At 37.3% G+C, this 15,232-nt stretch overlaps 1 protein-coding gene across 1 annotated transcript in view; it reads right to left on the reverse strand.

The window, feature by feature from the left end:
* The window catches only part of CSMD3 (CUB and Sushi multiple domains 3), a 1,635,173-nt gene that overhangs the window by 284,232 nt on the left and 1,335,709 nt on the right, over positions 1 to 15,232 (reverse strand). Inside the window, exons 44-45 of the mRNA XM_073632169.1 lie at positions 11,822 to 11,999; positions 2,489 to 2,634 (exon numbers count right to left, since the gene is read on the reverse strand). Of these exons, the coding sequence (XP_073488270.1) occupies positions 2,489 to 2,634; positions 11,822 to 11,999 (324 nt within the window). The remainder of the gene's footprint in view (positions 1 to 2,488; positions 2,635 to 11,821; positions 12,000 to 15,232) is intronic.

Here is a 15,232-nt window from a genome sequence, read left to right on the forward strand (position 1 = left end):
GAGCAACTGCATTTGCAATGTGCACAGTCTATTCACCTTTAATAAATCAAGTCGAATGTGCAGTGGCAATACCTAAGCATTTCAGGACCTTTGTGGCCTGGGGGTGCTCATGCTCAGCTGAAACATTTTTATACTATATATATATATATATATATATATATATATGTATACACATACACACACACATACACACACACACACACACGAGCATTAAATATCTTTGAAATATATCTATTGACAAAATAACAAAACTAAAACATAGAAGATAGTGAGTGTTTTTTTTAAGAGTTTTGCTTTAAGGAAATTGACCCTTCTTTGGTTGGGTCATTTATTTTGTCAAAATTCTACCAGTAGAATAAATAAAGAAGCACTGAGAGGGTGGATTGTGGTTGGAGGGGTTGTGTATTATCATAATCTTTCTGCAATTCAACTTGATATTTTGACATTTAATAGTCATAATATGTTTTTACATCTGATTTTCATTTTTTCTAAAAACACTTTTGATTTCTCATTTATAGAGGACTATAGCATAACCTCAGTTTTGGAAAGTACCATGTCAACCTCCTTTTCACCTTCCCCCCCATCTGTATACAGAAGATGTAGTGCTTGTGCTTTGGGAATTAGTGGGAGCTATTAGCAACTTATCTGTAAACCCGCAAGTAATAGGAACCAGACATCGCTAAAAATTACAATTCTACCAAGGTCAAGATGGGTTATCATCATGAAGATGCCTCAGTGAACCTGAGGCTTTGAGCAGCATGGGGAATATAACTTCAATACAGGACATGAAGATAGCCAAGGTTAAATAAAAGACTCTAACACAGCTGAAAGAATGGTATACAGGCTCAAATTAAATGCGCATACATAACCGATCCGTGCCTTTAATAAATAATAGTTTATAAAGGCTGGTAAGATAAAACAGAATTTCTATTAAGTGCAATGATGTTAAGGTGTGTTGGCATAGAAATGAGTGGGCTGATCTATAAATTGGCATATTAAGAGGATTGGACAATACATTCTTTCTGGTGACCCAAAATATGCCAATTTTGTCTAAATGTGCTCATGTTATTTCATCATATACTAAGCATTATTAATGTATAGATTCCAACTGCCAGGATTCATGAATTACATCCTTCTGTCTAGGCTGGATAAAGCTCTATATGCTGTATATGATCAAAAAATCTGAGAATGATATCTCAGTTTTTTTGAATATTTTTTAATAATAACTCGAAGTGTAGCACCCACCATTGGATGTTTCCTCACAGCTTGTGGTATGTCTGCCTCCGACAGACATGCATGTCCGTCGTTGCTTGTTCCAGATATAACCAAGGCTTATCCCTATGGGGCTTGCACCATTCTACTACCCTTTTTTCTTTTCCTCTATTTCTTCTTGAAGATAACCAGAATGGATTCTGGTTAAGGGAAAATATCACAAAGGTTGGGTTGTTATAAATAAGATTAATTTGAAAGTATGAATAAGTAGGTTAAGTTGCAGATTAGAAAGCCGAATAACTGCAACTAATAGGAATTATAAGGAGGCCAGGATTAGAAAAAAAGAATGCTGTGTTGTATAGATGTATTGATGAAAATGTCTTATTACTTTTGTGAAAGAAAATAAAGAATTTTTAAAAAAAGAAAATCTGAGAATAAAATTTTGCCAGACTAGATTAAATAGACTATATGGCCAAACTTGTGGACATCTAAACACTACACCTGCAGTCGAAAGTATGGATACCCCTATAAATTATTGAGTTAAGGTGTTTGCAGTGATGGGTACTGTTAAAGGATAACTAAAGGTTCCTTTTTTTTATTTTTTAAAAAACAAACATGTTATGCTTACCTCCTCTGTGCTGTTGGTTTTGAACAGAGTGGCCCCGATCCTCCTCTTCTGGGGTCCCTCGGTGGTGCTCCTGGCTCCCCCTGACGTGTGCCCTGTCGGAGAAGCACTCTCCCTCAGGGCACCTGTGTGGGCACGCTCCCTTACACACAGACAACAGGACTTGCCTCTGCCGCCCGGCCAGTGGCTGCGCTGCTATCAATCTATCCAATAAGGACCCACGACACTGGCGGGAGCAGGTGTGCTCGTCCCCGGCGCAGGAACAATTGGACTCAGGTAAGTAAAAGTGGAGCATAGCATAGAATGCATTGAGGTGAAAAACCATGAGGGTTTACAGCCCCTTTAATGTTTTTAGTATATAAAGCCATTATTTTGCCATTGCAGCACTCTGGCAACAGTATGGGGAAGGCCCTTTTCTGTTCCAGCATGGCTTTACCTCTGTACACAATGGTTTCTGAAAAAACGTAAAAAAAAAAAAAATTGTTATACCTTTTAGCAGTTAAACAAAATGTTTAAACATGGGTGCGATTACATTACAGGGTGCTAATTCATGTGCGTTTGAAGGCAGGTACGGGAGAAGGCAGAATACTCTTTTGTTAGACTTATTTTGAAATATGTAAAGTGACTTGAATAGCTCACAAACACACTCACCATGATAGCTGAGTACAAAGAATCCACTGGTTGTGAAGTCGCTATGAAACTTTATAAGGACCTGATTTGATGTGCTGTAAACAGATTCCAGAGCAGTGTTGCCGCTAAACTGCCCAATCTGAGGAGAACTCTGGTCTGGCCCATCCCTAAAACAAATGATAAAAATGTGTTACAAAAATATAATAATATACATATTATAAATATATACAGTATGTTATACACATGTTTTCTTAGTGGAAGGGGAGCTGCAGTATGCCCAGACAGCCCAATGATTCCCAGATGAAGCCTTCATGTACCATACAATCCATTGAAACAGTTTATAGTAACAAGCACTTCATGTCTATTAAAGGGTTGAACCATTCCTTTTTATCACTCAAGGACTAAGGTAGTGTGAGCTCTGCACCAGCTCTTCCCATCAATCACAGGCATTATGATGGAGCCAATAATTCAGTTCACTCAATGGAGTCAATTTACTAAAAGAATAGAGCATGTTTACTTTGCACTTTTTGTGCAAACATGATTGAATAGTTAACGTCAGCACCGCTTAATTTATTTTGCTAAAGCTTTATCATACTGTAAGTTCATTAGTTGAAATATCATGTCAAAAAGATGTTTTGCTATTGGTGTAATAATTGTCGCTACTGTAATTGGGAGTAAATTGAGACCAAGAACTGTTCAGACACCACTGTGTTGTAATTTTATAAGTAACACTAATAAAATTGTATTATTGGCCCATAGTTGCCTGATCAAGCTTTGCTCAATTATTCAGGCACTCCTTGAACTCTCAATAATCCCCCCATATTACATATGGAATGCGCACTGTGTATCATCACACACACATATAATAGTTTTTATCAGGAGTTACAAGACAATAATGATGTCATCACTATTTTTAAAAGGTAATATACAGTATGGATTTTCAAAGGCATCGGATGCAATATCATTTGTAGTTACTAAGAAAAATATTTTACCAGTTATGAACACGCTCAAAAAAAGCTTCATCCAAATATGCTGGGAGAGTGTAGTCCACACAGCTATTCACTCACCCAAGCTCTTCAGATGACAATTTCCGGACTTGTATTATTTATACAAAAGCAAATCTTTCTACTCCCGTGTTAAGCAACCCTCAGAACAGCCTCTGCAGCATCAAAAAGAGTTACAATGTAGTCATTTTATTATTGCTTCATTGTAACTTGTTTGTTTCATTCCTCCAATTTTCTCTTTAGCTATTATTATTTACGTTTATTTTTACTTTTTTTCCCTTAATTTTTTAGTGATGCATTTAAAAAAATGTGAAAAATGAAAAAAAAAAAACATTTAATTTGCAAATAGCTTTGCTATTCTTTATAATATAAATACAATTTTAGAGTCATTATAGGCAAACTAAATTATTTAATAAATGTGCACTTTTTAATAACAAATTAGAAAAAAAAATCACTTTTTTAAAAAATTTAAGCTGTAGATTTTATTGAAAATACAATCATTTTTTCAATTCAATATTCCTAAGAGGAAGCCTTGTTTTTTCAGACAAAACACACACAATGGGGTTGTTTTACTAAGACTGGAGAGTGCGAAATTGGGTGCAGCTCTGCATATAAACCAATCAGCTTCCAGTTTTTTTTTTTGTCAAAAATGTATTGAACAAGCTGAAGTTAGAAGCTGATTGGCTACCATGCACAGCTGCACCAGATGTTGCACTCTCCAATTTTAGTAAATCAACCCCAATGCATGCATTACTTTATTATCTTAAATAATGACAACATTATTGTTGAATCAATAGGCCCGTACTGGTTAAATAGAAACTTTTGTGGCTAGAAATCAGCTTTAAAGTTGAACTCTACCCACTTGCCGACCACCCACCATCGTTATATGTCGACTGTTTGAAGAGGAATATTGTTGTTATGGCAGCAGCTAGCTGCCATTACCCCAGTATCCTCTTCTTCAGTGGGCGGTGGGCTTTCAGATAAAAGTGATAAAAGTGATCTCTGTTTCACTGCAAGATCACTTTTAACGGTGGCGGGAGAGGCCCTCCTCCCACCGTGCTCCGCTGCCCTCCACAGCTTACTGGAGCCATCGGTAGTGGCAGAGGCGATTGAATCCCTCTTGGTCTGTGGTATGGAGCTGACTGAAGGGAAGATGGCCCCCGGCTCCATACCATTGCAGGGCGGAAGTGACGTCAAAATATCACTTTGGCTCATAGCTCTTAAAGGGACATTTTTTAAATTATTTTTTCAAATGACATTTATTATTTTTTTATTGCATTTTAGTGTAAATATGAGATCTGAGGTCTTTTTGACCCCAGATCTCATATTTAATAGGTCCTGTCATGCTTGTTTTCTATTACAATGGATGTTTACAGAAGTGAACGCATACATAAGTCGCACCCACATATGAAAACAGTGTTCAAACCACACATGTGGGGTATCACCATGATTGTTAGAGCGAGATTAATAATTCTAGCCCTAGATCTCCTCTGTAACTCAAAACATGCAACCTGTAGAATTTTTGAAACATCACCTATGGAGATTTTTAAGGGTAAAAGTTTGTCGCCATTCCGCGAGCAGGCGCAATTTTGAAGCATAACATGTTGGGTATTAATTTACTCAGCATAACATTATCTTTCACAATATATAAAAAAATGGGCTAACTTTACCGTTGTCTTATTTTTTAATTAAAAAAAGTGTCTATATTTTCCAAAACAAAATGCTCTTGTAAGACCTCTGCACAAATACGGTGTGACAGAAAAGTATTGCAATGACCGCCATTTTATTCTCTAGGGTGTTTTAGAAAAAATATATATAATGTTTTGGGGTTCTAAGTAATTTTCTAGCAAAAAAAATGATTTTAACTTGTAAACACCAAATCTCAAAACGAGGCTCGGTCCTTAAGTGGCTAGACATATAGAAAAAGCCACCATTACATACAGATATGAATCCTGAAAACTATTTGCATTTTATCAGTGTTATTTGTCACATTTCCATGCTAGCATATTCCTTTTAAAGGAACATAAATTAAAGCACCATAAACCAATAGTCTATTAATAAATAGAAAACCTTAAGGTTTGCTTCACATCTATGCATTACAGTAGTTTTCAGTAAAATGAGCATTTCACTGTGCATTACTGCAATGCACAGTAATGCGTGTAAATCTGCGTGCCATTGATTTTGAAAATCACCCCAATGCACAAGTACAGTAGTTTCTGATGGACCAACAGAGCAGAACACTATATGCCACATGCTGTGCATTGTGGTGCTCTGCTTAAAAAAATATATATTAAAAAAAAGGTGCAGGTCAAGTTTTCCTTCCATTGTCGTACACATTAATGTACAAAATCCCAAAATATTGCACTGCACAAGGCGTGAAAGGGCTTAATACAAAATTAATTAATTTGTTATGGTAAGGAAAAAGCTCTAACATTTACATAAACTGCATTTTGGGTCTTGTTACTCGTCTCAATGGAAGTTATGTAAAATATATTACTTTTATTATTATTGCCAATATTATTGCTCTTGTTGTTGTACTTTTATCTATACCGCATTACCTACGATAAGTATTAAACCCATGAAGTAATTATTTATACAGTAAAACTTTTGGACAAAGCATTTTACAGGGAATTCAATACAAATTTGCAATTCTTAGCTGCAGTTTGTATACTGAGATAGTCACATCAATAATACTGATATATAGTTAGGATTAGTGAATGGACCATATGTACGTTGGTGCAGTCACTGGGAACAAACTGGAAAACAATGATATTAGCCTCAGACTTATGTACAACATGAAATACTCACTAATCACTATGGGGAAAATTAATGGGAAATCCTGTCTTACTCTAAGATACTTTTCATTCATAAAACATTAATGGCCACATAGGACTTCATTAATGCTTTGCCAGTCTGGAAAATACAATTGCAAAGATTTGAATCGAAAAAAAAAAGATACAAGTACATGCTAGATCCCTGACCATGCAAGTTTAAAAAATAAAGGAATACGCTTTAACAAATATGTATATGGTGAAAGTATGTGACTTGTTAGTACATGTGCAAAAATGAATTCCTGGATCAGCAACAGAAGGCAATATATTAGGTTAGAATAATGCAGATAGGTATTCATAAATCATTAAAGCTGAACTACACTTTCTGACCAGTGGCCACTGCTAGTCCTTCATTGTAAGTAAGAAAGTCAAGGGCCTGCCCACCTTCCAGGACAGAAGCAAAGAAAAGGGACAACTATCACGGGACCAAGAAATAATCTTTATAACATGCCCCTTGATTAAACAGCCATTAGATCCTGAATTTATGAGACATAAGGGTCACTCACAGAACAATTTTTGTAAGTTGACCAGAGTTCAGTTTTTAATGTATCTTTTTAATAAATACAGCCAGTGTAAGTGTTAAAATATGACTTTCATATTTGCGCTTTGACTATGTACATTCACATCGGTCCCTACCCTCAAGGAGCTTACAATCTAAGGTCCCTAACTCACATTCATACATACACATACTAGGGACAATTTAGACAGAATCCAATTAACCTACCAGTATGTCTCATGTCTTTGGAGTGTGGGAGTACCCGGAGGAAACCTAGCAGGCACAGGGAGAACATGCAAACTCCAGGCAGGTAGTGTCGTAGTTGGGATTACAACCAGCGACCCTTCTTACTGCTAGGCGAAAGTGCTATCCACTACACCACTGTGCCGCCCGATAATGGCGTCATCTGCCTGGCTGTACTGTGCATTCAGACTGTATAAATCCCAGGACTGGATGGATAGAAATACCTCTTAGGCATGTAAAACAGCTCCTCTATATACTGTATAGTTAATTTGTTTGTTTGGTTATTTGGAGGAAACTTTTTAAAGGAAACATGTACTGAGAGAAGCACATTGTCTGCCATTGCTATCCTCCCATTGCAAATGCTAGCAGCATGGCTGACTGTTGGTTTGAGTCAAAAGAAGTCACTGACCCCAAACAAGCTTGAGGATCAGAAAAATTGGAGTGAAGTCATAAACTACATACTTAAGAACTAATTTGCACAAACAGCTTGGAAGCAATTACTTTCATAAGGAAAAGAGAAGTTGATTTACTAAAACTGGAGAGTGCAAAATCTGTTATAGCTGAGCATGGTAGCCAATCAGCTTCTAAATTCAGCTTGCTCAATTAACTACTTAAGCCTCGGAAGATTTGGCTGCTGAATGACCAGAGCATTTTTTGCAATTCGGCACTGCGTCACTTTAACTGACAATTGTGCAGTTGTGCAATGCTTTACCCAAACAAAATTGACGTCCTTTTTTTTCCCCACAAATAGAGCTTTCTTTTGGTGGTATTTGATCGCCTCTGCAGTTTTTATTTTTTGCGCTATAAACAAAAAAAGAGCGACAATTTTGAAAAAAAACACAATAATTTGTACTTTTTTCGATAATAAATATCCCCATTTCTTTTAAAAAAAAGCTAATTTTTTCTCAGTTTAGGCCGATATGTATGCTTGTATGGTAATAAAAAAATCGCAATAAGCTTATATTGTTTGGTTTGCATAAAAGTTATAGCATCTACAAAATAGGGGATAGATTTATAGCATTTTTAATATTATTTTCTTTTTTATTAGTAATGGTGGTGATCTGCGATTTTTATCATGACTGCGACATTATGGTGGACACATCGGACAATTTTGACACATTTTTGGGACCATTGGCATTTATATAGCGATCAGTGCTATAAAAATGCATTGATTACTGTAAAAATGTCACTGGCAGTGAAGGGGTTAACACTAGGGGGCGATCAAGGGGTTAACTGTGTTCCCTTGCGTGTGTTCTAACTGAAGGGGGGATGGGACTAGCTAGGGGAAGAGATAGATCGGTGTTCATACTTTGTAAACACACAGAGATCCTGGTTTTCGCCGTGTTACGAGCGATCGCGGGAGCCCGCACTCGCATTGGCTTCAGGGGCGAGCAGTGGGTGCACGCACCCCTAGTGGCCAAAAAAGAAGCAATGTAACATAATAGCGATTCACGCAGCCGAGCCATGTTACCACAGTACAACTGCGGTGGCTGGTCAGCAAGCAGTTAAGCTTTGAAAAAACAAAACTAGAAGCTGAACCAGATTTTGCACTCTCCCGTTTTAGTAAATCAACCACATTCAGCCTATACTTCTCAGGGCACTTGGTATTCTAATACTTAGGTGGCCAAATAGCACCGTTTCTTCTGTGCTTTGTTTAAAGGTCTCACAAGAAACAATTACATTTTGCATTAGTGGTAAACTTCCAGCTTGCCTGTTCTAAATGCATGCAGATGGAATTAGAAGGCCACTTTTGAGCATTGTGCAATTACATTTCTCCTCTTCTGAATAAAGTATGTTTTCTTCAGATTATATACTTATCTGAGCAGTTAAGTTTTAAGAGGGCTTTTAAAGATTTGAAGAGTCAGTAAGTGCAAAATCGTATGAGCAAAGGAACTGTATAAAGAAAGATAGCTGCAGGAGAATTTTTTCAGTTGAAGACTGAAAGTGATACAGTAGGTGGGGTGTGAAGATGAAATTTGAAAAAGAGTGCAAAGCTGGCCATAAAGCAGACTGCTTTATAAATGACATGTTACATTTTATTCATATAAAAGATACATACTATCATGAAGATGTTGCATATAAACTAATTGACAATGCACCATTTACTTTATGTGAAAAACTGTTCTGCTAGCTGCTCGGCTGTGAATTTTATATATATCTATATATAGATATAGATATATCTATATATCTCTCTATATATATATCTATCTATCATGTTGGCATTCATGGTTCCCTCAATGAACTGTAGTAGCTGGCAGCACTCATGCAGCCCCAGACCATGACACTCCCACCACCATGGTTGACTGTAGGCAAGAAACACTTGTCTTTGTACGCCTCACCTGGTTGCCGTCACACACGCTTGACACCATCTGAACTAAATAAGTTTATCTTGGTCTCATCGGACCACAGGACATGGTTCCAGTAATCCCTGTGCTTACTCTGCTTTTCTTCAGCAAACTGTTTTCAGGCTTTCTTGTGCATCATCTTTAGAAGAGGCTTCCTTCTGGGACGACAGATATGCAGACCAATTTGATGCAGTGTGCCGCCTATGGTCTGAGCACTGACAGGCTTACCCTCCACCCCTTCAACCTCTGCAGCAATGCTGGCAGCACTCATACATCTATTTCCCAAAGACAACCTCTGGATATGATGCTGAGCATGTGCACTCAACTTCTTTGGTTGACCATGGTGAGGCCTGTTCTGAGTGGAACCTGTCATGTTAAACCACTGTATGGTCTTGGCCACCATGCTGTAGCTCAGTTTCAGGATCTTGGCAATCTTCTTATAGCCTAGGCCATCTTTCTGTAGAGCAACAATTCTTTTTTTCAGATCCTCAATGAGTTCTTTGCCATAAGGTGCCATGTTGAACCTCAAGTGACCAGTATGAGAGAGTGAGAGCAAGAACACCAAATTTAACACACCTGCTCCCCATTCACAAAGAACAGGGCAACAGAGCCCTCTAAGTGCAGTAAACCATTTTTTTAAATGTAAATAATAAGATTAAAATCCACTCACATAGATGTGGTAAAGATAGGCATATATTGTCATCTGCTCCGACTACCGGGTGAGAAAAGAAAGTCCAAAGCTGGTGTTGTTGTAGCTGTGTCTCCATGGTGTAGTCTATCATCCGGTCACACTGCTAGTTCACAATGCCTCCGGATGGTGAGGACTACAATCGGCGGCATACACAAGGGGACATCATGCTCCCCATTCACACCTGATACCTTGTAACACTAACGAGTCACATGACACCGGGGAGGGAAAACGGCTAATTGGGCCCAATTTGGACATTTTCAGTTAGGGGTGTACTCACTTTGTTGCCAGTGGTTTAGACATTAATGGCTGTCTCTTGTGTTATTTTGAGGGGACAGCAAATTTACACTGTTATACAAGCTCTACACTCACTACTTTACATTGTATCAAAGTGTAATTTCTTCAGTGTTGTCACATGAAAAGATATAATAAAATATTTACAAAAATGTGAGGGGTATACTCACTTTTGTGAGATACTATCTATATCTATATCTATAGACATATCTATATCTATATCTATATATATATATATATATATATCTATAGATATATCTATAGATATATCTATAGATAGATATATCTATAGATATATCTATAGATATATCTATAGATAAATATATATATATATATATATATATATATATATATATATATATATATATATATATATATATATATATATTTTAGTTGTAGTGTTATTATTATTTTTTTTTTAAATTTACCTGTGAATAGTGATATGGTAGTGGTTAACTGACTGCTGTAGGAGCATATGTCGGGGGGCTTTGGTTTCCTTCACTGAACAGTGTCACATTTTATTCATGTTAGCGATAAGCAACAATACAATTGTCCTCCACCAAAGGTCTAGGTCAGTGATGGCGAACCTTGGCACCCATTTCCTATGATGCTCATGCACTCTGCAGTGTAGTTGAGTATCATGGGAAATGTAGTCCTAAAAACATCTGGGGTGCCAAGGTCCGTCATCACTGGCCTAGGTGATAGGATTTGCCAGTTTCATCAAGGGGGTGCTTTGGTTTGTTTTAATAAAGAGTGCCACACTTTATTTATGTTTTCCTCCAACAGAACTGCATTCCCCTAAAAGTCCATGTGGTAGGACCTGCTAACTTCACCCAGGGGGTGATTTGCTTTGCTCTAATGAAGAGTGCAACACATCAGTTATGTTTGCCACCAATAAATCTGCCTTCCACTAAAATTCCAAGTAGAAGGACCTGCCATGCTTCAGTTATGTTAGCCTACTTTGGAACTCCCCTCTAATAAAGGTCTAGGTGGTAGGATCAATTTCATCCTGGGGATTCTTTGTTTTCCTCTAATGAAGAGTGTCACACTTCATGTATATTATACTGCAATGGAACACACAACTGAAAGTACAGGTGTTAGGCCCCACTAATTTAATCCTGGGGTGCTTTGATTTCTTTTCAAAAACCTATTATTGGGTTTTTATGTCTCTACCATGAATAACAATACGCAAACAGCATATAAAGAAACCTGCTCACTTTTAAAACCAAAGCAAAATTAAATTATAAAATGTAATTTCTAAATTCTTTAAATATAATATAAAACACTAGTAAATACATTCTGCATTTGAGCAATGAATTTTCAAACTCTTCAACTGTCATTGATTAATGCACCTGCAAAATGCATGCAGGCTAATAGCGAACAAAGGGAAAATAAAATACCTGGATCATTAAGCCAGTGGTGCAATAAATTATCAGTGAATAAATGATCTTACCATACAGTTATAAAGTCATAAATCGGTTCTGTTTGAAGGACTGTGAAATTGATGTATATTCCATTTCCGGGAGGGACTCTGACCAGCCAGAGGCAGTCTTGAAAGTTTGGGTACTCATCAGGATATCCAGGGGAGTAAATAGTTCCATTCATTGCTGTTATGTTTCCTCCACAGAGAGCTGCAACATAGTTCAACAAACAAGGATGGTAAGAAGACCTGCTGTAAATACTTAAGTCTGTGGGATTGCATTAAAGACAAGCTGAAGAGCCTGTCAAGTGTAGATACTCGAAACTTCAAGGCTGCTAAGCTGCAGGCAAAACATGCACTAGAACTATGGATTTTTGTTTCTCTGTGTGTTTTTATACTTGGAAAAAAATTGTGGAACCTAAATGCTGTGGCTTATTCAGGGTAAAAATAACATGATATGCAGAGAACTCTAAACATATGTTAACTAGATTTTATTTTAGTTATGCTTAAAGACTACATAAGAAGTATGAAAAAAAGTAGCTTATATCACAAACATGTATCAGTTTACAGCACAACAAATCCTTTTCCTTAGTTCACAAGGTCTTTTTTTTAGGTTGTTTCATTAAGGCCAAAGTAAAATACACCAGTGGCATAGCCAACAGCATCCAATTAAGAATTTATGTCTTACTAGTCTAGCTACAGTAATATGAAATCTGATATCTGATTGGGCATCATAAGTACACACGACTCTTTGTACCATCCTATAAAATAGACCTCTCCATGTACTGAATCAGCTCATTGTAACTGTCATTTTGCAGGCTAAATAATAGAAGGCCTGGAAAACCTTAAAATACTTATTTTTTCTAGTACTGTTAAGTATGGAAAAGCTAAAGAAGGAGGTGAGAAGGTAAAATGTGCAATGTTGCAAATCTCAATTTGCTCTCATTTTTCAAAAATATATTCTAAAGAATGAAGGTGGATTAGTAATTGGTTACCCCCCCTTCCCCACCCACATTGATAGATTATGCTGCTTGACATAAGCAACAAGCATTGTTAATATTGCCAGTCAGGATTTGTGGCTTTGTTGCTCAGTGCCAAGAACATGTTCTCACTGATAATCAATAGCTTGCCTGCTGAAAAGCATTTGTATTAAGCATATAATAATATCTCTAGCCATGGGCAATAATGGTAAGGAAACATATTCCAACTGGAGAGGGTGAGACCAGACTTTATTAAAGTGTATTTAACCACTTGCCCTCTGAAAGATTTACCCGCCTTCATGGCCAGGCCATTTTTTGCGATACAGCACAGTGTTACTTCAACTGACATTTGCGTGGTCGTGCAACGCTGTACCCAGATAACATGTATGTCCTTTTTTACCCACAAATAGAGCTTTCTTTTGATGGTATTTATTATTATTTACTATACAGGATTTATATAGCGCCAACAATTTATGCAGTGCTTTACAACTTGAGGGTAGACAGTACAAATATAATAAACTTTAATACAGCAGGAATCAGAGGGCCCTGCTCGTTAGAGAATCTAATCACCTCTCTGGTTTTTATTTTTTGCTCTATAGACAAAAAAATACTGACAATTTTGAAAAAAAAAACAATATTTTTTACTTTCTGCTATAAAACATATCCAATAAAAAAATAGAAAACAATCAAATGGCCTCATCAATTTAGGTTAATATGTATTCTGCTACATATTTTTGGTAAAAAAAATCCCAATAAGTGTATATTGATTGGTTTGCACAAAAGTTATAACCTCTACAAACCATGAGATATTTTTATTTAGTTATTTTTGGGACTGCAATATGAATCAGACACTAGCTGGATGAATCAGACACTAGCTGACACTTTTGACACTTTTTGGCGACCAGTGACACTAATACAGTGCTAAAAAATATGCACTGTCACTGTACTAATGACACGGGCTGGTAAGGAGTTGACATTGGGGCGAGTAAAGGGTTAACTGTGTGCCTAGCTGGTGTTTTCTTACCGTGGAGGAGGTGTTTATACTAGGGGAAGGCATGGATCCATGTCCCTGCTTTGCAGGATCACAGGATCCATGCCTTCTATACTGAAAGAATGGCAATCTGCCTTGTTTACATAGGCAGACTGCTGTTCTCCCTCTGTATTGAAGGATCAGAGGGTGCTGGTGGACAGTGGGAGCAGGCCACCGGCAGCACATGCGCGCCCAAGACCCAAAAGTGTTGGCTAACGTACTAGGTACGTGATCCGGTGCAGTTGTGCCACTTTGCTGTTGTTTATTTGAGTATATTTTTTTTCTTGCATAGGATGCTTAAACATCTGTCTGAGTTTTTACTGTCTGTTTTCCATAGAGGGATTTCCCTTAATTTCCTGCTCCAGGGACACAACATGAAGTGAAAGGAAGTGATAAATTGTTTAGGTGCTTGTAGTATACCCGTGACTGGAACAGAAATTTTTATTGTAAATGATCACTTGGCTTAGGCCAGTCATAGACAGATCGAAATTCAGCCGCTTCAGCAGAAACCACTGAAAGGTAAATCCCTATTTATACAGCTGTCAGCAGAACAAGCTTCCCTGTTGGAAGAATACCCCACTAATCATGTTCCTGCAACAACTCTTAAGCCTCGTACACGAGATCGGATTTTCCGACGGGAAATGTGTGATGGCTGAAAATCCAACTATGTGTATGCTCCATCGGACAATTGTTGTCGGATTTTCCGTGGACAAATGTTGGATCGCAGGTTTTAAAATTTTCTGCGGACAAATGTCTGTTGTCGGATTTTTTTCAGCTCTTTAGCGCCACCCTTTGGGCTCCTTCTGCTAATTTCATGTTAGTAGAAGTTTGGTGAGTGTTGATTTGCACTTTTCATTTCGCTCTTTTCAGTTCACGCTTTTCAGTTAGCTCTTTTCAGATCGCGCTTTTCAGTTAATTTCTGAATGGCCATTCATCAACCAGCCATGTTGTGGAATCGGAGGAGATAACATGTTATTTATTATTGGCCTTGGAGTTATTGCTTTTTCTATATTTTTGGATGCATACAATGAACTTTTTGGTTAAGTTCTATTGGCAGATAGCATGTCTAATTTTATTTTTTTATTTTTTTTAATGCACAATAAAAAAAATGTGGAGAATAATACTTGGCTTTGTGTTTTACTTCAAATGATAGTTTGGGAGTAGGCAGCGGGGATGAGCCGAAGACACCCCCCGGTTCGGTTCGCACCAGAACATGAGAACAGGCAAAAAATTTGTTCGAACACACGAACACCGTTAAAGTCTATGGGACTCGAACATGAATAATCAAAAGTGCTAATTTTAAAGGCTTATATGCAAGGTATTGTCATAAAAAGTGTTTGGGGACCTGGGTCCTGCCCCAGGGGACATGGATCAATGCAAAAAAAAGTTTTAAAAATGGCCATTTTTTCGTGAGCAGTGATTTTAATAATGTTG

The sequence above is a fragment of the Aquarana catesbeiana genome, linkage group LG05 (assembly GCF_042186555.1).
Source record: "Aquarana catesbeiana isolate 2022-GZ linkage group LG05, ASM4218655v1, whole genome shotgun sequence".
NCBI classification, from domain to species: domain Eukaryota; kingdom Metazoa; phylum Chordata; class Amphibia; order Anura; family Ranidae; genus Aquarana; species Aquarana catesbeiana.